Below are 23,382 nucleotides of genomic sequence, written 5' to 3' on the forward strand. Positions count from 1 at the left end.
CTGCTGGGAGGAAAGGCTGGGAGAGCTGGGATTGTTCAGCCTGGAGAGGAGAAGCTTTGGGGTGACCTGATTGTGGCCTTGCAGGGCCTGAAGGGGCTCCAGGAAAGATGGAGAGAGACTATTTCCAAGGGCTGGAGGGACAGGATGAGGGGGAATGGCTTCAAAGTGACAGAGGACAGGGTTAGATGGGGTATTGGGAAGGAATTGTTCCCTGTGAGAGTGGGGAGGGTCTGGGATAGAATTCCCAGAGAAGCTGTGGCTGCCCCTGGATCCCTGAAAGTGTCCAAGGCCAGGTTGGATAAACTTGGAGCAACCTGGGCTGGTGGAAGGTGTCCCTGCCCATGGCAGGGAGTTGGAATGAGCTCTTTTTTAAGGTCCCTTCCTTCCCAAGCCATTCCATGATTCTGTGATTCTATTGCAGGACATCCTGTCTTCAGAGACCTCCTTCTAGTCACCAGGGTCCCAAATCTCTTCAGCCTTTGTCTCTTCTCCTCAGTTAGTTAAATTTATGTCCTCTCCCAGGTTCTCAGGGTTATTCTCCTCCCTGTCTTCTGCTGCAGCTCCTTCCCGCTGAACGGTCACACCGTTTACTGCCCACGCTCTGTGTCTCCTGCTCCTCAACTGCCACATTTTTTTATCTCTAGCCAGAATAAACTGTGCTTTTGGGGCATCTTTGCTGAAGCACACCCACAGGAAAAACTCCACGGAGCAGCAGAAGCCGTAACCTGAGGGAGGGAACGAGGAGGAACCCGGTTGAGGCCGATGCGTTATAGACGTGAACATTTCCAAGGAATGCCTTCCAAATCCAAGTTTCTCGAGGAGAGGAGGGCCATCAGGTGCCCTGCAGCAGTGCACTGCACTTTGACACACTTTGTCAGGCTGTCAGGGATTAGCACAGAGGCCCCTGCGAGGTCGGGATCGTCCTGACACGAACGGGGAAGTGAAACCTCTCCTCGGCGCAGAACCGAAACCGGCTGCACGCAGACCCTTGTCAGATGAAAATGTAAACATCTGCCCCCCCCAAAAAACCACAGGGAGAGAAACTGTGGCTGTTTGAGTGAGCTGAGTGCCACCCTTGCAACGCTTGACACTGAGCAATCCCTGTCCTGCAAGGGACTGTCACCGCTCCGAGGGCTTCGGGTGAAACGCTGACGGTGTTGGTTGCTGCAGTAGTGGATAAAAAGCAGCATTCGAGCAAAAATGTGGGGTTTAAATAGGCAGTGGCACGTTTTGGGGATGCTGGGTGCTGGCATTTTCTGTTTATCCCATCAGGAAGATGTTGTCCCGTTTTCCTGAGGGAAGGGATTTGAATGTTGGTAGCACTGCAGCAAAAGTGGGGAAAAGTGACGTTAGGACCTTCCCTCACATCCCCTCGTGGGAGCTGAGATCCCAGGGAGCACTGCCAGACTACTCCAGGGAAGTTTCCCAAGACATTTTTGCTCTTTTGGTAGCAGCTCTATATTCCTGGATCCACTTGAGACTCCTCTGAGGATCTCCCTGAGTTTTCCCATCCCTCGATTTTGGCACTCGATATCCTGGCCAGAGGCTCCAGACTCCTGCAGGAAGCTGCCTGTGATGATTTTCCTCCTTTTGTGAAACCTGCATCTTCCAGGATCTACCTGAGACTCCTCCCAGGCATTTCCCGGAGTCTTTCCACCAGCTGAGATCCCAGGTCCCGGCCCCTGGCAACTCCAGGGAAGCCACACCTGGGAATTCTCCAGTGCAAAGGGAAGCACGTGGTGCCAGGGACAGGTTTTTAGCATCCCTGGTGCCCCTGATGACAAGGGCCCTGCAGAGGTCTGGCTGTGCCTCACCAGCACGTGGCTGCTGGAGCAGCTGCTCGGGGCCTGAGTCAGCTTTATTTTAACAGCTGTGAGTGACACCGAGTGTAAAAGCAGCTCCTGTGTCTGCTGCTGCAAATGTTTCGTGTCTGCAGCTCCCAAGCTCAGGGTTATGCCTTGGACTTCCCAAATAAGCAGGTTGTCAGGGGAAATGACCGTCAGGGACTGTCCCTCCCACCCAGATAGAGGCAAACCCCAATTTTAGTGCCTGCTTAGGTTGGCAGTGGCTCTATTAATGCTGCTTGATTTCAGCGCTGTGATTTTGGCTGCTTAATATAGTCCCCGTGTCGCCTCAGGTTAAATGTACCAAAATAAATGGGATATTTTGGCTGGGTACCATGATTTTGGCTTCACCAAAATAATGCTTTGAGATAATTCCACCTCAAGCCACAGCCTTCTTCCGGACTCCTAGCTCTGGGAATCCCACAGCAGGGCAGGCAGGCAGCTCTGCTGCTCTCCACCACAGCTTCTGAGTTGTTAACCAGAGGAAAAAAAAAGCTTGGAGGATGCACAGGGAGGAAAAGAGTGTGAAGTGCATGTCTTGGATAAGCACTGAGTGGTGCTGAAGGGAGCTGGGAAGGAATGGGAAAGGGCAAAGCCAGCACCAGCCATGGTCCTGCAAAATCAAGCTGGTTTTCTGCTCCTATTGCAAAAAAAAAATCAGTATTTCATAGCTGGGTCCAGGTTTGCAGCAGGGCCACTTTTGGCCCCATATAAACCCAGAACAAAACCCCCATTGATTCAGCACGGGGGAGATTTCATTCTGGGTAAGTAGATGCTGTGTAAACACAGATATAGGAACTTCCTGGAGTGAGACACTCGACAGAAATGTTCACCAGTGCACCTTTGTGCCCAGCCAGGCTGCCTTGGCAGCAGCAAAGGGGGTGTACTTCCCAAATCTCCCACTTGGCACCTGCAAAACATCCCCAAAAACACACAAACAGCTCCACAGCCCCTGCAGCTGATTCCCATGGGCAGCTCTTGGAATCACACAATGGTTTGGCTTGGAAGGGAGCTTAAAATAATCCAGTGCCACCCCCTGCCATGGGCAGGGACACCTTCCATAGCCCAGGTTGCTCCAAGTTTATCCAACCTGGCCTTGGACACTTCCAGGGATCCAGGGGCAGCCACAGCTTCTCTGGGATTTCTATCCCAGGGCCTCCCCACCCTCCCAGCCAGGAATTCCCTTCCCAGTATCCCACCTAAACCTGCTCTCTTTCAGTTTGAAGCCATTCCCCCTTGTCCTGTCCCTCCAGCCCTTGTCCAAAGTCCCTCTCCAGCTCTCCTGGTGCCCTTTTAAGTACTGGCAGGGGCTCCAAAGCCTCCCTTGCATTTCTCTGGGCAAACACCCCAATTTTCTCCATATTCCCATTTCTCTGTTTGGACCGTTGGCCTGTGGGGTTCAGAATTTACAAACCATTTCCAGTGTGGTGGCAGATGAGGTGAATAACAGGTTTATTTCATATTTAAATTCAGTGGTGTCTGTGGTGCTGATGGTAAACAAATCATGTTGTTTTTTTTTGATGCTGCTTTCCCCAGCTGCAGCTTCTTTTTTTTTTTTTTTTTCTGATGGACCAAACACAACAGGCAAAGTTTTATTCTGACTGTTCAAAACCGCCAACAGGGGACAGGAGAAAAAAAAAAAGGCCCCATCTGAGCACAGAATTTGGAGTCATTCAGGCTTTTTGCAGCTTGAACACCTGCAAAAATCTGATGAGCAGCAGTTAACTAATGAAGGGTCGGATTATGTTGGCCTTTCTCATCCTATTGATTAGATTTGGGGTACTCAGAGATAAGAACAGCAAGAGTTGGTCCTAATTTTTAGCAGCTGAAGTTTGGGAATGGAGGTGGAAGTGGGTGTGTGTTGCATCCTGCCCAGGGATGCAGCCAGACATGTTATTAAAATGCAGGGGACATCCTGACTCTGGCAGATGCCCCAGGGTGATGTTGTGAGAAGCTGCAAAGATGGATCAAACTGATCATTTGGCCTGGTTTGATACGAGTACACGAGCACTAAAAAGTAGGAGCTGGATGAAAAAAAGAAACCCTAATCTTTCTTGCTCAAACCTGGAATTCTCTCCCTAATGTAACAGTAATGGCTGTAATGTCATTTGTGTTGCATTTGTGCAATGCATTTCGTAGCTTTCCACCTCTACCTTTTGTCCTTGTCAGCACAGACACTTCTTGGCTCCTTTCCTTTTCTTTCCTCTTCCTTTTATCTCATAATTCCCTGCAACAATTCTTTTTTATTTAAAAAAAAAGCAGCAAAAGCAAAAAACCACTGAACAAATCACATGGCACGTCTGCCATCAGCAGAACAAATCCCAAAAGCAAAAAAGGCAGTGATTGCATCAACCTCATCCCTTGGCCTGAATTCCCTTTCCTTCCTCCGTGGCCAAACTCCTGAAGCTTTAACTCCATTTTTTCTCTCCTCTGTCGGGATGAACCTTCACCAGTGGAATCAGTCAGTGGCTCTGAGACAAAAAGTGGGTTAAAATGAAACAACAGGTTCAAGTTGTGGCCTCTCTTCCCCTGTGCTGTGTCTGTTCTCATTCCCTTCTGCATCTGCCTGTGCTGCCACTCATATTTTAAGTGTTCCTTCCCCCTCCTCCAGCCCCAGCTGATCATGACACTGCTCAGGGATGACTAAAGCCACGCACAGCAGCTTCATGTGACCCTGTTGTCACTCGGGGAGTCATTTTTTTTCCCCCTTGGTTCCTCTCAAACATTCCCGGGGCCCTCAGCTCACGAGCCTATTGCTCCCTCTAGAGCCCTTCCCAGCTGCTCTGGAGGACCACTGGAATCGTGGCAGGTGGGAACTCCCTGCTCCTTCTGCTTCCAGCCTCTGGGATGCAGGTGGGATGCAGGCTCCAAGTTCCTGTATTTCAGGCACCTCCAGATTCTTCCTTCTTGGAGGCTGATTGTGGAATCATGGAATGGTTTGGGTTGGAAGGGACCTTGAAGATCATCCAGTCCCACCCCCTGCCACGGGCAGGGACACCTTCCACTGGCCCAGGTTGCTCATTTCCCACATCAGGTTGATCTTCACCTCCTGGTGGTCCAGGAATAGTATTGCTGAGCAGGTTCTGGCAGATGATTTCAGAGAATCCCAGAATTATTTGGGTTGGAAAAGCCCTCCCAGGCCACAGAGTCCCCCCTGTGCCTGATGCCCACCTTGTCCCCCAGCCCAGAGCACTGAGTGCCACGACGTGGCACTCAGTGCTCTGGGCTGGGGGACAAGGTGGGGATTTGGCACAGTTTGGATTCAAAGCTCTGGGAGGTCTTTTCCAAGCTCAGTGATTCTGGAATTCTCTGACTCCAGCTGTCAAATCAGCAATAATTCTTGAGGGCTCTTCTGACAAACCCACCAACAGCATCCAGACAACATTTCCAAAGTCACTGTTGTATCCCGGCCAGGAATGCTCCTGTTTCCATTTCCATCACTTTTTCTGGGGAAGGGTTCTGACCTTAAAGCTCTTGCAAAAAACAAACATCACCCAGCAGCTTTTTCCTGCTCTGGCTGGGAGGGAAGAGCAGGTGGAAGAAGTGAGTCCCGTACTCTGCCCTCACACCTACGAGGCCTTGATGTCTGTGGGAAGGGTTTCCAAAGGCAGAGCCCGGCTCCCAACCTCTGGACAATTTAATCCTTGTGCTCTTGAGGTGCCATGTGCCCAATATTAGGATAGCACAGAGAGGGGAACAGTGGCTGAAGTGACTCTTTTCCCCCCCCAGCAAGGCACAGCTCGATGTCACCCATCAGCCCTTTCACCCTTCCAAAGGCTCCCAGGATGGCACAGCAACAACCACAGCTTCCTGGGGCATGGATCACACACCTGAGCTCATTTATGAGTGGTTTTCCATGGATTTATGGGAATGTTTAACCCAGGGAATCTGTTGGCTCGTTCTGGTTGGCTGCAACTGCCGGGACATCACCAAAATCCTTATCGTGGCTGTTGGGGGCATCCAAACAAGGCCAGAGTTTCAGAATGACTTTTTTGGGGTGTTTGGTGCCTCTTTACAGCCACCAGAGAGGTCAGTCCCCAACATGAGCTGTCTGGCTCAGTTTTGTAGGTGCACACACATGTGTAAGTGGATTATGCAAGCGTATTTGAAAATAAAATCTGTTTTATGGTTGTATCGTAACACATTAAAGCAAGGAGGAGAGTTTTATGGTGCTGCTGTCATCCCAAAACAGGTACAGCCATAAAACACCCATTTCCCTGACAATGCCTCCAGTCTAAATGTGCCTTTGTCAACCAGACCCATAAATGATGAATAATGCAGAAGTGATAAAACCACTTAATAAAGGCGAATGTAGATGAAACAGAACAACCAGAGGAAAAAAAAAAACACCCAGCCAGAATTATTGGTAAGAGCAGTGAGTGACACGGAGGTTTATGGTTATATAGGCCTGTGGTTAACCAGTATGTGGTTAATGAATAGTCTTCTGTCAACAAGAAGTAAGTTAAGTGTCTTCCTGCTCTTGCCAGCTCGTGTCACAGCCTCACACGGGCTCAGAGATTGTCTGTTCTGCAGAAAATCTTGGAAGTTACTTCACCTCCCTCTTCTTTATTCTAGAGACTAGTAGTGTGGCCATGTTTTACCACATTTCACTGTTGTTGTTTGGGTTTTTTCCTGCATTTATTTCGTATATAGAAACATCTCGAGAGCCTCCTAAAGAAATAAATTCACGACGTGTTCTAGCAGAGTTGTCAGAAAAAAAACAAAACCAAACAACCAAACTGGAAGCAAGATGGAAATACTGCAGATTAGTAAAGAGAATAAAGTGTATTTTCAAGGTTCTTTCAGTCCTAGTGATCTGAGTGTTGTATATAAGGATAGAGAGAAATTAGATTTTGGAAAGAAGGACTCTGACATTTGTTAAGTCTAATGGGATGGGTGGTAAAGTTTTTTAGGGGGAAGTTTATCAAACCTCGTTGCTGATGCCTCATAGAGAGATCTGCTGTGCTGTCAGGGTGAGATTAATCAAGCTGTAAAGCTGTAATTGGTATTTAAAGAGTGTCAAGAGCCATCCTCGCTCAGGGGGGGGTGTAGGACCCAAGAGTGGGTGGGATTCAGGGATCTGGAATCATTTTGGCTTCTGCAGCGATGATTTCCATCCCCAGAACTGCTTTCTGGCGAGGATGTGGAGGTGGGAAGACACTGGGATTTGTGTTCCAGCTTCTGGGGCTGTGATTCAGGATTCCAGTGGGATTTAGGGATTCCCATCACTGGCCACGGGCTTCCTGCGAGATCCCAGCCCAGACACTTCACCTCCCCACGGCTCCTCACCCCTGGGGCGGGGGGAATGCATCCCAAATTCCCAGGGATGTGCTGAGGACAGTTCCCAGCAGCCCTGGGTGTGTGTCCTGCCCTTGCATCAGCACCAGGGCAGGAGCTGCATCAGGGGAAGGATTGAATTGCAAGGGAATGCATATGGGGAGGGGGGATAATATTTAAATTTATCCTTATTTATGGAGCTAAATGGAGCAAAAATAAATAAATAAATAAATAAAAATAGGAAGGTTTGGAAAGGAACTAACTCAGCACTCAGGAGGGCTGGAGCCAAGTGGTAAAATGAAAGAGGCAGATCTCCATGTGCAACCTCAGTTTTCTTACAGCAGTTCCTGGTTATCCAACTTGGGGTGATGTCCCCTGATGTCTCCTGCTGATACCAATGATTTCTGGCAGCCTCTGAGTCCTCTGTGATGCCGAGAGAACTGTGCTGAGCCTGCTGACAGTGCAATGTTTGCACTGCTGCCCATGCCAAGGCTGTCATGAATGCACAGATCAGGGCTGATCAAAGACGCTTTGGACGTTGCTTTTGATATTTAAAAAAAGCCAGAAGTAAATCCAGGGGCAGCAGCACTTTCCCCAGCTCAGAGCTATGCCATGCACATAACAGTTTGGAAGAGGCCTTCATGGTTTTCTTGCTGAATAATAGAGAAACTAAGCATTATGCTCTGCTGTGTCCTCAGAAATTGTTTTAATTCTCTGCGGACCAGCTGCAGGGATTTTTTTATTATTATTTTTTTCCATTCCCTTCTTTCTTGGCATGGCAGCAGCAGATAATTTTTAAAGGGTTCTGGGTCACAATATGGAGTTGATCTCCTGGTGGCCTCGACCACAAAGTGTGGGATTTTACGATCTGAGCACCCAGTTCTCTTTAATTTTCACAAGTGCTGCTGCTCCAGATTCCCGTGGCAGTTCTGGAAGAGTCAGCCACGATTCCTGAGCCTCCCTGAACTACCACCCTTCAGAAAGCACAGATAACATCCCAGCAGTCATGCATATCAGATAAACTCCAACTGTTAGGGGTAACCTCCTTTTTTTATATATACAAACAGAGCGTAGATCATTTAAATACAAATTAATTCCTTTCCCCTGAAAGCTTTGAGCAGCTGCCACGGAGGGGAACGAATCCAGCACCAGGATTATACACCCCACTCTCTGGGCACAGCTTTATGTTCAGCTGAAATGTTTCAGTGCCATTCAAGGTGTTTGAGCGAGTGTTGCCAGAAATGAGTAACATTTCTCAGTAACATCTTTGTTTTGTTGTTTATTTTTCCTGTTGCAGGGAAAAGCTTCACGTTGACAATCACGGTGTTCACCAACCCCCCCCAAGTAGCCACATACCACAGAGCCATCAAGATAACAGTGGATGGACCTCGGGAACCCAGAAGTAAGTGAGCTCAGGATGGCATTTCCAGGGGGATAAGGTGGTGGATCAGGGCAGGGCTTGGTGAAATCCGGCGTTATCCAGTGCACGTGGAGCAGGGGGAATGTTTGAAGCCACAGCTATCCTAAGAATGGCTTTAATCATCCCTTCCCAAAGGGATGATTATCTGGTTTATGATTATTTGGTGTCCAGCTGGTCCAGGCCGTGACTTGCATTTTTCTGAAGCACCTCCCCAGAGCTGACTTGGCTCCTAGACAAGAGCTGAGAGGAGGGATGCTGGGAAAAGGTGGGCAGAGGATACCTGACACATCATTTCTTGCTAGTCTTGCCTTTCAGATGTTAAGAGGATCTTAAAGCATTGGAAACCAATATGTCATTGATCCGAGCCTTCAAGCTCAGCCACCCTGCAAACATAAATAAGTGCCTGAGACAGGACATGAGGCTGTTGCCTCATGGAGTTCATAAAATCATAGAATGATAGAATCACAGAATCAGCTGGGTTGGAAGGGACCTCTGAGATCATCAAGTCCAACCCTTGATCCAACCCCGCCGTGGTTCCCAGCCCATGGCACTGATGCCACATCCAGTCTGTCCTTAAACACCTCCAGGGATGGAGAATCCACCCCTTCCCTGGGCAGCCCATTCCAAGGGCTGAGCACCCTCTCTGCAAAGAAATTCTTCCTAATATCCCACCTAACCCTCCCCTGGCACGGCTGAAGACCCAACCCTCTTGTCTTGCTGATGGTTGCCTGGGAAAAGAGACCAACCCCCCCCCGGCTCCCCCCTCCTGTCAGGGAGTTGCAGAGAGTGAGGAGGTCTCCCCTGAGCCTCCTCCTCTCCAGGCTGAGCCCCCCCAGCTCCCTCAGCCTCTCCTCACAGCACTTGTGCTCCAGTCCCTTCCCCAGCCTCGTTGCTCTCCTCTGCACCTGCTCCAGCCCCTCCATGTCCTTCCTGAGTTCCCTGTGCCTCATGCTGTGGCAAAGCTCAGGAGAACCTGTTTGCTCAGCCAGCCAACCTTCCCTCTTCTCCTTCTTCTCTTTTTTTTGAAGGAATGGAGTACAAGGAGGAGATGAAGGGTTTGATATCCCCGGGGAATTACCCAAACCCTTCCCACAGGTGGTTGTTTTGTTCAGGTGGTGAGGGCAGGGAGTTGTGTCTGGGGGGTGAAGAGAGGGGGGAGCAGATGTGCGGGGAGAGAACGTTCAATCCCAGACTGGTTTGGGTTGGAAGGGATCTGAAAGATCATCCCAGGTTGCTCCAAGTCCTGTCCAACCTGGCCTTGGACACTTGCAGGGATCCAGGGGCAGCCACAGCTTCTCTGGGAATTCTCTCTCTCCCAGCCCCTCACAACTCTTACAGGGAACAATTCCTTCCCAATATCCCATCTAACCCTGCCCTCTGGCAGTTTGAAGCCATTCCCTCTTATCCTGTCCCTCCAGCCCTTGGAAATAGTCTCTCTCCATCTTTCCTGGAGCCCCTTCAGGCCCTGCAAGGCCACAATCAGGTCACCCCAAAGCTTCTCCTCTCCAGGCTGAACAATCCCAGCTCTCCCAGCCTTTCCTCCCAGCAGAGCTGCTCCAGCCCTGGCATCCTCCTCTGGCCTCTCTCCAGCAGCTCCATGTCCTCCCTGTGCTGGGATCCCAGAGCTTGTGCCTGTTACCAGAGGCATTTGTTGGCCTCAGCCACAAACCCAAATGGGGCATTTTCATACTTTTATCAAAATGTAAATTGTGGTTTGTGGTTGGTGTCCTGCACTCCTCCTGCACCCTTGGCAGAAGTTCTGGCTGTTGCTTGAGTGGGAATTATCCCGGGAGGACAGAACAGCAGGACTCAAACACCCACTAGAGAACGAGACCCACAGCTCGGGGCTGCTTCTCTAGAAAAGAAATGTTTGAAACTGCAGCTAAAATAGCTCAGAAAACTCACATTTTCTTCTCAAGCCTTCATTTGCCTGAGCTGCACCATGATGCTGCACGTGTTTAGTGGAAAAATCTGACCCGTGTATTTTGGACTTGAGGACAGACTTTCAAACAAAAACTGCTGGCAGGGTAAAGCCTTTTATTTAGTTTGGTTTGTTGTTTTGTTTTTGTTGTTGTTTTGGGTGTTTTTTTGGTTGAATTGTCCCTGAAAAATCTCCCCAGTGAACCAGGCAGCTGTGCACATGAAAAAGATATTTGTATATGGAAGTGGCAGATTTGTGTATGCAACGACCTGGGCATGCTCGGGGTTTGCAGACAACAAAATAAACTTTAGTTCTTTGAATATACATCTGCTGGAAGGGTAAGAAACAAACTCATCCTGCAGGCACGGCTTCTGCTCTAAATCAATTCTTCAGTTGGTGTAATAGTTAATATTTAATAAGATTCTACATTTTAAAAAGGAAGTGGAGATATGATACGGGCAGAGGGAACATACGTGTCTTCCCGACCCAAATGTGTGCAAAAGCTTCCTGGTCGTTAATTTAGGATGTTGGAAGCAAATCAGCTGCAGGGGGGAGGAGGTTTTCTGCCTGTCATCAGGAAAGGCCCCTGTGGGAACCCCCCCCCTGCAGGAATGCACAGCTCCTTTATTGCTGAGTCATTCCTGACACAGCACAGAGGGGTGATGGGATCACGGGATCATGGAATGGGTTGGGTTGGAAGGGACCTTAAAGAGCAGCTCATTCCAACTCCCTGCCATGAGCAGGGACACCTTCCACCAGCCCAGCTTGCTCCAAGTTTATCCAACCTGGCCTTGGACACTTCCAGGGATCCAGGGGCAGCCACAGCTTCTCTGGGAATTCTATCCCAGCCCCTCCCCACCCTCCCAGCCAACAATTCCTTCCCAATGTCCCATCTAACCCTGTCCTCTGGCAGTTTGAAGCCATTCCCCCTTGTCCTGTCCCTCCAGCCCTTGGAAATAGTCTCTCTCCATCTTTCCTGGAGCCCCTTCAGGCCCTGCAAGGCCACAATCAGGTCACCCCAAAGCTTCTCCTCTCCAGGCTGAACAATCCCAGCTCTCCCAGCCTTTCCAAAGGGACTGACTGCAAGGGGTCTGTGGGGACATTCCCTGACCCCAACTCTGTTTAATCACAGAAGTAGCATCTCCAGCTCCAAAAATGGCATTTTCATGGCATCTGCTTCTGGACCTTCTTTCAGAGCAGTGGGTGCCATTTTCCCCCCTTTTTCCCCCAAACCCAACCCATTTCTGCAGCTTGGATTTGCCTCAGGAAATCAGCTGCCCCGTGAATCTTTGTGCCAGGGCCTCACCACCCTCTGAGCAAAGAATTTCTTCCTAATCTCTAATCTAACGCTGCCCTCTGCTAGTTAAAAACCATTCCCCCTTGTCCTGTCACTCTCTGCCTGCTTAAAAATCCCTCTCCCTCCTTTTTATAACCCCTTCAGGCACAGGAAGGGGCTCTGAGGTCTCACCAGAGCCTTTTCTTCTCCAGGCTGAGCAACCCCAGCTCCCTCAGCCTGTCAAATTGTTATATTATATTACTATTATTATTATTATATTATATTCATTTTCAAGTGGGCTTCAAAGCTCTTTGGGTTTGACTTCTCACCAAGGGTTTCCACGGAGCCAGGAGTCACTCACTGGAGCTGAAGGAATTACCAAGAAAGGTAATTCCAAGTGGTATTTTCTAAGATGTCCTGACTCCCAAGAGATTTGGGGGAGTCATGGGAACAAAATAAGGTGCTGGTGTCTTACAGAGATCTAGAGAAAGTCATGCTGAAGTCCAAAACCAACTCCAACAGGTGTTTTATTTATTGACTTTCTCTGAGGGTTCCAGTGAGTGTCTGTGTTCCTGTGGGAAATACTGGAAGGTGACAGGCCAGGGCAGGGTCAGATCAGAGATGAGGAACAATTTTTCCCTGCAGGAGTGGTCAGGCCTTGGAATAAGTGTCCCAGGGAGGTGGTGGAGTCCCTGTGTCTGGAGGTGTCTGGATGTGGCCCTTGGGAACATGGATCAGGGGTGATCCTGGTGGTGCTGGGTGAGGGTGGCACTGGATGATCCTGAAAGCCTCTTCCAACCTGAATGATTGAATTTCTGCCTGTGCCTGTCCAGACAATAATTCCCATCAAATTGTCACAGCTCATCAAGAGACCCAAGACACTTAAGAATCTGGCTCTTCCTCCACTGCTTTCACTACATGTTTTTTTTTTAAATCTCTTTTGAACTCAGCATTTCTATTCTCTGCTTCTGAATAAATGCTTATTTTCAAAATGGGGTTTTTTTTGTGAAAAGAAATCAGACTCCACTGTCAGGGAGAAGGGCAAGATGACCTAAGCCATCGTTTTCTTCTCCAACTTCTATGATTTCGATGATTCATAAAGCAATTTATGTTTTTATGAGCTGGGTCCATGGGGAAAATCATTAGCAGTAACCAGATCAAGAGTAGTGCTCCTGATGAAAATACTTTTGGTTAGGAAACTTGGTAGGAATAGTATGACTCTTAAATTAAATATTTCCCTTAGGCCATTTGACCTACCGTGCACGTCTGCTGAAAAATTAGGTTTTTTTCTTCTTTTGACTGCTTCCCTCTGTTTTCCTCATTGAATTGTTTTAACCTACATAGCTCTGAAAAATTCACTAATGGACCAGGTGCCTGAGAGTGAGGCAAAAAGGAAAAGGCTACATGGATTTAGCCCTGGTCCAAGGTTAAGCTGGGCATTTAATCTGATTATCCCCTACTGGATATGTAGTTTTCCCAAAGAGGTTTTTGACATCCTTATATCAAAGGGCAGGAGCAGAGAGAGAGAGAGAGAGGAATATATTGCTGAGCAGGGTTCGAGAAGGAGCTTAAAAAGCTGGTCCAAGAAGAGCCTTTTTAGGAAGGAATATTTCTTTTTTGCCTCCTGGCAAAGCCAGGGAGGGACACAGGGACACAGAGTAAAGGACACACCCAGACCTTGATCTGGAGTGCTCCTGTCTCACCTGGGAGGTTCCAGGAAAGCCCATGGCCTGTGGATGTTGGGAAGGAAATCTCCAAATGCCCCCTTGCCCGGCCTGGGGTGGTTTTTAGGGAGTCCCCAAGGGCTGGTGGTGTTCAGGGCACCAGCTCTGCTGAGCCTTTCCCCTGTCCTGTCCAAGCTTTGCCCACAAATTTCCGCTCCCAGAGCAGCTTCTGGGAGGAGTCAGCAGAGCCCAGGACAGGCTGGAATCCCTCATCCCGTGGCAGAAACAGGGAAGGCTCTTCCTGCACGGATCAGGCTGGGGTTGACTCAGGATTCCTCTGAGGTTTCACCACTTCCACCTTCAACCTTTTGTGCAAGGAAAATGAGGGAACCACAGAATATCCCCACAGGGATCATCCAAAGGTGCCCAGGACACCCCAACAATCCCCCCTGTCCCTCAGAGCGTTGTCCAAACCCTCCTGGAGCTCTGGCAGCCTTGGGGCCGTGCCCACTGCCCTGGAGAGCCTGGTCAGTGCCCAACCACCCTCTGGCACCTTTAGAACCTTTTCCTAATATAATAACCATAAAAACCAAACTGTTCTCAGAAAACAGGGCTTGTTCATCCCAGTCAGGTGAAATAAAACAAAATACCTTCATTTCTTGCTTGCTTTCTGCTGCAAGTGCCTCCATGTGTTGGGAACTGAGAGGGACAGGTACCAACTAAAAGCTTGGAAACCATAACAGAGTGAACCACCATGTGATTGGAAGAGTCCCACCATAAAAGCTTATATTAGATCTTAGGAAGGAATTCCTGGCTGGGAGGGTGGGGAGACCCTGGCCCAGGTTGCCCAGAGAAGCTGTGGTTGCCCCTGGATCCCTGGAAGTGTCCAAGGCCAGGTTGGATGGGGTTTGGAGCAACCTGGGCTGGTGGAAGTTGTCCCTGGTGGCACTGGATGACCTTAGGGGTCCCTCCCAACCCAAACCATTCCATGACTATGAAAACATGTAAAGGAAAAGGTGCTGCTTACAGCTGAGAAAAGCAACTGAGGCTTCTTCTGCCTTTCCCAGTGTTTCCTCCCTCCCAGTCTCACAATCCAACTTTCACAAAATCTTGACTAAGGCACTTGCCTCCAAGAGCTTCCAACCTAAATAGACTCTACCCAGGCAGAAGAAAAAAAGGGATGGGCTGCAAGGAAAGCTGGTGGTTGGGCACTGCTGGGGCTGTGGCTCTGTGTTTGTGACACTGATGGGGTGGACTTGTCCTTCAGTGATGGGGACATTCATGGTTGGCCTGTAGAAGAGTTCTGTGCAAGCACGAGCTGGCTGGGGGGGATTTACAAAACATCACGTGTTTTACAAAATATTTTGTGTCCAGAGAAGGGAACAGAGCTGGGGAAGGGTCTGGAGAGCGTGTCCTGTGAGGAGCAGCTGAGGGAGCTGGGGGGGGTTATCTGGAGAAGAGGAGGCTCAGGGGGGACCTCATTGCTCTCTGCAACAGGAGGGTTGAAAGGAGGAGAGGAAATGACCTCAAACTGCCCCAGGGCAGGTTCAGATCAGAGATCAGAAACAATTTTTCCCTGCAGGAGTGGTCAGGCCTTGGAATAAGTGTCCCAGGGAGGTGGTGGAGCCCCTGTGTCTGGGAGTGTCCCAGAGGTGTCTGGATGTGGCCCTTGGGGACGTGGATTGGGGGTGACTGTGGTGGTGCTGGGGTGGGATTGGATGATCCTGAAGGTCTCCTCCAACCCTGATGATTGTGGGGTTCTGTGATCACTCCCCAAATCCCCAGGATGTGGATTGAAGTGTTGCTGGCTCCAAATGGGCACAGAGACAGGTGGGGATTGCTCTTGGTTTCCTTTCTCTGTGTGTGTGTGTGTGCATGTCCATGGCCATCCAAGGGTGAAAAAAAGAGAAATTGAATCCAATTAAACAAAATAAAGCAGTTTATTGTTGCAGAGGTTGTGGATTCCCCATCCCTGGAAGTGTCCAAGGCCAGGCTGGGTGGAGCAGAAAGACTTCCAGGACTGGGGGAGTCCAGAACCTCTCTGGGCAACCTGTGCCAGGGCCTCCCCACCCTCCCAGGGAAGAATTCCTTCCCAATATCCCACCTAACCCTGCCCTCCTTCAGCTTCAGGCCATTCCCCCTTGTCCTGTCACTCCCTGTCCTTGTGAAAAGTCCCTCTCCAGCTCTCTTGGAGCCCCTGGATGCACTGGAAGGACTTTATGGACTTTAACTGGCAGTGCAAAGGATTATAAAATTTCTATGAATGCCTGGCACTCCCTGGGAATCCTTTTTATCCTCTTCCACACCTCGAACCTCAGTGGGTTTTCAGTCCTTGAGGTTTCATGGTGCAGACACTGCTTTTCCACACGGAAAAGATGGGAAAGGATTAATTTCCCTGGCATTTCTCAGCCTCGCTGCTGAGTCAGTCGAGGGGGGGGATGTGAGCAGGGAATTTGTCATTTATTTTGGTTCAATAAAATCATCAAATGTGTGGAACAGGAAATCCTGTGACAACACTGCTTTTTCTGGGAGTGTGGCAGCTCAGATGGATTCGCTTGCTGAGTTATTTGGCTGTCATTTTAAAGATACACAGAAGTGTTGACAGGACAAGCTCCTTCCTCACAGAAAGCAGGGACACAGAAAACCAGAGCTGCTGCTGTGTGGGTTAGGAATGATGTTAAAACTGGCCCAGTCCTATAGAAATTATTTCAACTCCTTTTTTGAGTCACTTCAGCTGACACAGCTCTTTTTTCACCCCTCTTGAATTAGTGTGATTTTAAATTGAGGGCAGGCAGGTAGTTATTTTCAATCCTCTTTTTTTTTGCTTTCCTTTTACAGCTAATACTCATTATTTTATTGCCTGGTGGTTGAATAGTTACAAAGGCTGTGGTGAATATTTGCAAGTGTTTACCTAAATTTGCATGATGGGATTTTCAAAGGATACAAAGCCTCATGGAATCATTGAATCATGGAATGGTTTGGGTGGGAAGGGAGCTTAAAGAACAGCTCATTCCATCTCCCTGCCATGGGCAAGGGCACCTTCCACCAGCCCAGGTTGCTCCAAGCCCTGTCCAGCCTGGCCTTGGACACTTCCAGGGATCCAGGGGCAGCCACAGCTTCTCTGGGAAATCTGGACCAGGGCCTCCCCACCCTCACAAGGAGGAATTTCTTCCTAATATATAAATCCCAATATCCCATCTAACCCTACTCTCTGTCAGTTTGAAGCCATTCCCCTTGTCCTGTCCCTCCAGCCCTTGGAAATAGTCTCTCTCCATCTTTCCTGGAGCCCCTTCAGGCCCTGCAAGGCCACAATCAGGTCCCCCCAAAGCTTCTCCTCTCCAGGCTGAACAATCCCAGCTCTCCCAGCCTTTCCTCCCAGCAGAGCTGCTCCAGCCCTGGGATCCTCTTGGTGACCCTCCTCCCTCTCTCTCTGCTGGAATCACTGGGTGAATGCTCTGCAACTGTGACAAAAGCAGAACAAGTTGAATGTATATTATTTCTGAAGGTCTTTCCTAAGCAGTCCTTAGGTCTGACTTTCTCCTGTCGGCTGCACTTCCCTACCCAGGATTTGGAGCTGTTTTAAGATCAGCGAACAAACCAAGATCTTTTTGGAGGGAGCATTTTCCAGAGAAATAGGAAACTGGGAGTGAACAAAAGGGTTGAGGCAGCTGCTGGGGCTTTGCTTCAGCTGGACAGGCTTGGAGTTGGAACCCTAGAGTGGTTTTAAGGGTGTCATATTGCCTTTATCCTTCCTAGAAGGAGTTTTTCTAACAAAGCTGGGCTGTTGGAGCACCAATCCCACTTTCCCTCCGGGTAGATGACAAATTTTCCTTCAGGGATGTTCTGGAGGGCACCCAAACTCTGTGACCTGATTGCTTCGCCCTGCTCTCCACAGGAGGTGGGAGAGAGGGTCTCCTCTTCCTCAAGGTCTCCTCTTCCTCAGGTTCTCCTCTTGCTCAGGGTCTCCTCTTCCTCAATGCCTCCTCTTCCTCAGAACCTTCTCTTCCTCAGGTTCTCCTCTTCCTCAGAGCCTCCTCTTCCTCAGGACCTCCTCTTCCTCAGGTTCTCCTCTTCCTCAGGGCCTCCTCTTCCTCAGAGCCTCCTCTTCCTCAGGACCTCCTCTTCCTCAGGTTCTCCTCTTCCTCAGGGCCTCCTCTTCCTCAGGACCTCCTCTCCCTCAGGGCCTCCTCTTCCTCAATGCCTCCTCTTCCTCAATGCCTCCTCTTCCTCAGGGCCTCCTCTTCCTCAGGCTCCTCAGAGCTCTGGGAGAAGAGAGAGAGGGAAACTTTCACCCCCCATGGAGTGGTCAGATGGTCACCAAACAAGGTTTTGGCGGTGCCAGGACATTTTTCGAGGAGTTGCCTCACTCTGGGGTTTCCCAAAACACCACATGTCCAAGGGAGAGACCAGAAAAAGCTGTGCAGCACTTCCTGTGAACAACCCTTTCTTTGGAATATAACTGGAAGGAGTGGGAATCCACCTGCCCTGCAGTCCCTCCCAGCTTTGCCCGGCCCGGATCACCGGGAGGTTTCAGCATTCCCTCCTCCCGGACCCACACGGAAACCCCACAGGCTTTTGCTTCCTCCTCTGCCCTTCGTGGTGAACAATGCAAAAAAGGACGTTTTATTTTTCCTCTGCATCTCCCTCTGTGCTCTTGCTCTTGGCTGCGGGTGGGAATTGTGACGAGTAAATGCGTTTTCTCTCAGTGTTAATGGTGAATCTCGGTCAGGCTGTTGCTGTGTCAGTGCAGGGCAGCTCCTTGAAAAGTGTGAGGGAGGGCAAAGCCTGGGAGAGGATTTATGTCCTTCCAGTGCCTGAAGGGGCTCCAAGAAGGGTGGAGAGGGACTTTTCACAAGGACATGGAGGGACAGGACAAGAGGGAATGGCCTTAAGTTGAAGGAGAACAAGGTTAGGTGGGATATTGGGAAGAAATTGGCTGTGAGAGCAGTGAAACCCTGGCACAGGTTGCCCAGAGAAGCTGTGGCTGCCTCTGGATCCCTGGAAGTGTCCAAGGCTGGGTTGGACGGGGCTTGGAGAACATGGAGATTGTTTTAACAGAAGATGATGTTGAAAATATGACACCAAATGTGCAATAGTGATGGGAGAGAAATGGAGGTTTTAAAGCTGGAGGTTCTGGATTTTACACAGCCAGAAGGAATCTCCCAGACTGGGAGAAGGCTGGAGAGGGGCTTTGGACAAGGTTATGGAGTGACAGGACAAGGAGGAATGGCCTGAAGCTGAAGGAGGGCAGTGTTAGGTGGGATATTGGGAAGGAATTCTTCCCTGTGAGGGTGGGGAGGCCCTGGCACAGGTTGCCCAGAGAAGCTGTGGCTGCCCCTGGATCCCTGGAAGTGTCCAGGGCCAGGTTGGAGCAACCTGGGCTAGTGGAAGGTGTCCCTGCCCGTGGCAGGGGGTGGGACTGTATTATTTTAAGGTCCCTTCCAACCCAAACCATTCCATGATTCAGTGAAAGACCATTTTGTCTCTGCATCTGAATCATAAGAGCAGGATTTGTCTGCTGTCCGAGGACACGACGTGCTCACAAACAACTTAGACACATCCTGAAGGGATGGAAGGATGGAAACATCTTCCTTGCCTTCTTTAATCATGGAACAGATAAGGAACAGCCTGTAAAAACGGGAGGAGGCAGGAGAAAGAATCCAACCGGCCATAATCAAAAACTTGATATATTTTATTTTAATAGTGCCTGACCTTTATTCTGCCTTTGAGTCCATCAAGCACCAGGCCATCTTCTCCAGGCTGACCAGGCCAGAAAAGCCAGGCTGTGTCACAATAAAGGCAAAAAAAAAAAAAAAAAAATTATGCCACCGTGCTGATTTAATTCTTAAGGATTCTGTTTGTCTGGCTGGGTCTGCCTCTCCCACCTACACCCTGTTCCTCATTACCTGCTCCACGTATCTCCCCGATCTCGCCGCAAACAGTTTTGGTTGACCACACCACTTCCCTCTTGAAAGTTAATGCTGTTTGACTCACTCTGCGCCGCTCGGGCCCAGCCAAAGAAAACAAGCCAAAGAATAACCTGCTTGTGTGCACTTTGGAAACTTCTCAGAGGCCCTGCTTTCAAAATGCTCCACAGTAGCTTTACTATATCTCTCCGCAGCTGCAGAGAAAAAATGAGGGAAGCAAAAATGAAAAAAAAAAAAAAAAACCAACAAAAAACGGGCTGGAGAACCTAAAATAAAGCCCAGGCAGAACCACATGAAATTTTATGGGCTCTCAGTGAACTGCAGGCCTGTGTAGGCACAATGGGAGCGTTAGTCCAGAGGAGGGACCGCTTAGGAACCCGCAGATTAAAATATCCAAACTTATTTCTTTGGAAAATCAGGTATTTTCAGCTCCTGTGTGGCAAAACCAGTCGCTGGATATGGTCAAAGGTCTTTAGTTCAAGGGAAGTGTGTAGCCCAGGCAGTACAATCTATCTGGAACAGGAGCAAAACTCCAAGTCGTCAAAGTCTGAATGGTCTGTACCCACGGGGAGTAAATTTATTTTTGTGTTGCCAAATTCCCCTGCTTTACATAAACACTGAGCCACAGGACCTGACCTTTAAGTTACAGGTCCCTTGTTCAACCCTGTCTGAGGCTGAGTGATGGAGACCTTTCAGTGCCTGGAGATATCCATGATGAAATGTTTGTGTCTGAGCTGTCTCTTTGACCTCCAACGCTGGGATGTTTGTGCAACTCACTTTCCTGTTCCTTCATCCCCCTGAGGGCACTGCCGAGGTGACAAATCCTCTCATCCCTCACTTTTCCCACTCAGGCCGAGGGAGCACCGACCTCTGCTTGCTGGGAGCAGGGACAGGACCCAGGGAAGGGCTGGAGCTGGGACAGGGCAGGCTCAGGGGGGATCTCAGGACAAGGTTCTTCCCGCAGAGGGTGCTGGGCACTGCCCAGGCTCCCCAGGGCAGTGGGCACGGCCCCAAGGCTGCCAGAGCTCCAGGAGGGTTTGGACAACGCTCTGAGGGACAGGGGGGGATCGTTGAGGTGTCTGGAGTTGGACTGGATGATCCCTGTGTGTCCTTCCCCCCTCAGGATATTCTCTGGCTCCACAATCGTGTTTCTGCAGCTTTTCTTTGCACAGAGGGGCCTTTTTTGTGCCTGTATTTTTCTTGGTTGCTCCCTGAGCTGTTGGATGGCTGGCTGGGCCTCATTCTGCACCTCCTCTTTCCTACATATCTCCAACTGTGACGTCTCAGCCCGTGGCTGGAGGGGATTCCTACGGCCGTTGGTACGTGCGGGAAGACGCAAACTATAAAGAAACAAAAGAGGCTTTTGGCAACGTGGTGCTTGAGTTGGGAGTCATTCAAACGTTGTCAAGGGCTCAGCATTTTAAAAGTGCATACACTGAGATGGGGGTAAGGGAAAAGAAAGCAAAGGGGGTGATTTAGCAGACTAATTTAACTTTCACAAATAGCTTCCCTCCCGACTCCTAACGCTCGGTTCTGCGACTTTTCCTTCGCTGCCATGACCTAATTCCTGGGGTGAACCCAGGGAATAATTGCACTTCCCCAGCAGAAATAGAGGGCACAACATCTGTCAGATTCAGCAGAAGTTCTGGTGGATGTAGAGCAAGCCAAATAATTATGAGTTTGAGTGGAGATGCACTTGTGCATCCCTGTTCGTTTGTACCTCCCGGCGGAGCTGGGGAGGGGGAGGAAGCACATTCCTGCCTCCCAAAAATTGTCAGGATTGCTTTTTCTGGCTCTGGGACCTCAGGGTGGACGTGAGGCTTTTCATATGTTCGTCAGGAGGCAGGGAAAGAGCTGGAGAGACCCAGCCTGGAAGAGCCTGGGGCCTCACAGTCAGTCAGAGCAAGGCAGAGCAGAACCTCTCCAGGGCCTTTTTCCTGAGGACTTTCCCCACTGGAGCTCTCCCAGCACAAATAAGGAGTGCAGCAGGGACTAAAAGGCCTCTCAGCCTGCAATTAGGCCAGAAAAGAAGAAACTGGCTGCTCAGGGAGGTCGTGGAGTCTCCCTCTGTGCAGACATTCCAAACCCACCTGGGCACGGTCCTGGGTCTGGGGGACCCTGCCTTGCACTGGATGATCTCCAGAGGTCCCTTCCAAACCCAACTGTTCTGGGATTCTGGGAACTGAGGTTCATTTTGTAGTGCATCTCAGGCAAAAGGGTCTTGATCCAGACTCTCCCACCTGCCCTGGTTTGTTCTGGGGCAGGATTCCCCCTTTGTGCAATTTTTTGCTCCACTTGCAGCGTCTGTGTGGGTTTGGTTTTTTCCAAAGAAGAAGTGAGGGGGAAAAACAAAAAATCATCAAAATATCCTTTAACTACTGATAAAACATAGGGGGGGGGAAAAAACCCCAGCTGCTCAGGGTGCAAGAACACCCAAGAAAGGTGCAAAAAGCTGCCTGGGGATTCCCTCAGGCAAAGCAGGGAGTCACTGGAGAGCAGGGAAGCTGCTGTGTCAATCTTTGGTCACCTGGTTGGTGTCACTCGTTCAACACACAGTGAAAATTGGAGCCACCAGTGGAAAAATTCAATGCTCAGCAAAAGAACTGTGCCTTAAAACATGTGTTTTGTCTGCAGTTCCTCGGAGTGAGGAGCAGATTTTTCCAGACAGGGCCGAGGGTTGCCAGGGAAGGGGTGTAGGAGAAGCGCATCTGGAAGGGCTTCCCAGTGTCCCAGGGTGGCTGGATGTCAGCCTGGCCCCCAGTCATGGCATATCCAGCCTCATTCACACACTTCCAGAGCCTCCTGCCTGCAGTCAGGTCAGCTCTGATGACCAGCACTGATCCTGCTGGTAATTACAGGCACGGCATGAAAATGCTGAGGATAATATCCTGTCTGCCACGGCGTTCCTGCTGTCTGGAAATGAGGCTTTGTGCTGTCCAGCACACAAGAAAAACAGCCAAAAAATATATATAATTGCTGATGAATCTGCTTGAGACTCTGACTACCTTATTTGTCCTCAGCACAGCTCTAATGCTTCTCGCTGAGGAAAATAGGAAATATCCTACAACGTGTGTAATTCCTTTTTTAGGGATTTTTTACATTGTATTTTTAACACTGGACAAGAGGTTGGTGTGAGCTCTGACACTGTCCCAAACTGAGCCTTCTGATGTGCAGATAGGAAATCAGGGTGTATGAATTATTTTATATCTGGGATATGTGCACACAGGGGGGAAAAAAAATGCTGATTTATGCACTCAAGGCTCTGTTTCTGTTGTAAATATGCTTTTATTGCCAGCAGTATAGTTGATTTTCAAGCATTTCTCAGCTTGGTAGTAATATAGAAGGATTATACTTTAATTTATAGAGTCATGGAATGGTTTGGGTTGGAAGGGATCTTAGGGATCATCCAGTTCCACCCCCTGCCATGGGCAGGGACACCTTCCACCAGCCCAGGTTGCTCCAAGTTCCATCCAACCTGGCCTTGGACACTTCCAGGGATCCAGGGGCATTCATTTTTTTTTTTTTTCCACAAGAATATATCATGTTTTGCACTAAACATACAGTGCTCACTTCCTAGAGTAATAAGAAAGGGTTATATTTTCTTCACTAAGTACAAAATAATTGCGTTAATTTGAGCTCCACGGCACAAAACAATGCTCAGCACTTTATTACCCAGACACAATGAGACGTGGGTTATTTTCTACCCCACTAGAGCTGGAGCCAAACCAAGGGCCTGAACACAAACAGCCCTGAGAAGAGGAGATGCTTGGATCGAGGTCCAACGTTGCTTCCAAAGCACTTTTCCTTAAATTAAACCGTCGGATCTCATCACTCACCCCCTACTTTGGGAAAGTCTGGCCAGAAGCCGTATTTTCCTGTGTATAATCCGCTTTTTGGGTGGGAAAAGTTTCCATTTCCACACGGGAAAGGGGAAGGGGGGGGCAGAGGAGAGAAGGGGGAGGAATTCGGGGAGAAAAGGCTCGGCTTAGTTAAACTCCCCTGTTGTGGTTTAACCCCAGGCGGGGTTTAAACAACGAGGCCGCTCCCTCAGTC

The 23,382-nt window shown here is 49.5% G+C and overlaps 1 protein-coding gene across 1 annotated transcript in view; it reads left to right on the forward strand.

The window, feature by feature from the left end:
• Nucleotides 1-23,382, forward strand: part of LOC113998613 (RUNX family transcription factor 1) — a 142,113-nt gene that overhangs the window by 111,615 nt on the left and 7,116 nt on the right. The window contains exon 5 of the mRNA XM_039388854.1: nucleotides 8,419-8,523. Coding sequence (XP_039244788.1) covers nucleotides 8,419-8,523 — 105 coding nt within the window. The remainder of the gene's footprint in view (nucleotides 1-8,418; nucleotides 8,524-23,382) is intronic.

Source organism: Pipra filicauda, unplaced genomic scaffold (genome assembly GCF_003945595.2).
Source record: "Pipra filicauda isolate LSUMZ 115617 unplaced genomic scaffold, ASM394559v2 scaffold690_size370485_pilon, whole genome shotgun sequence".
Lineage (NCBI taxonomy): Eukaryota > Metazoa > Chordata > Aves > Passeriformes > Pipridae > Pipra > Pipra filicauda.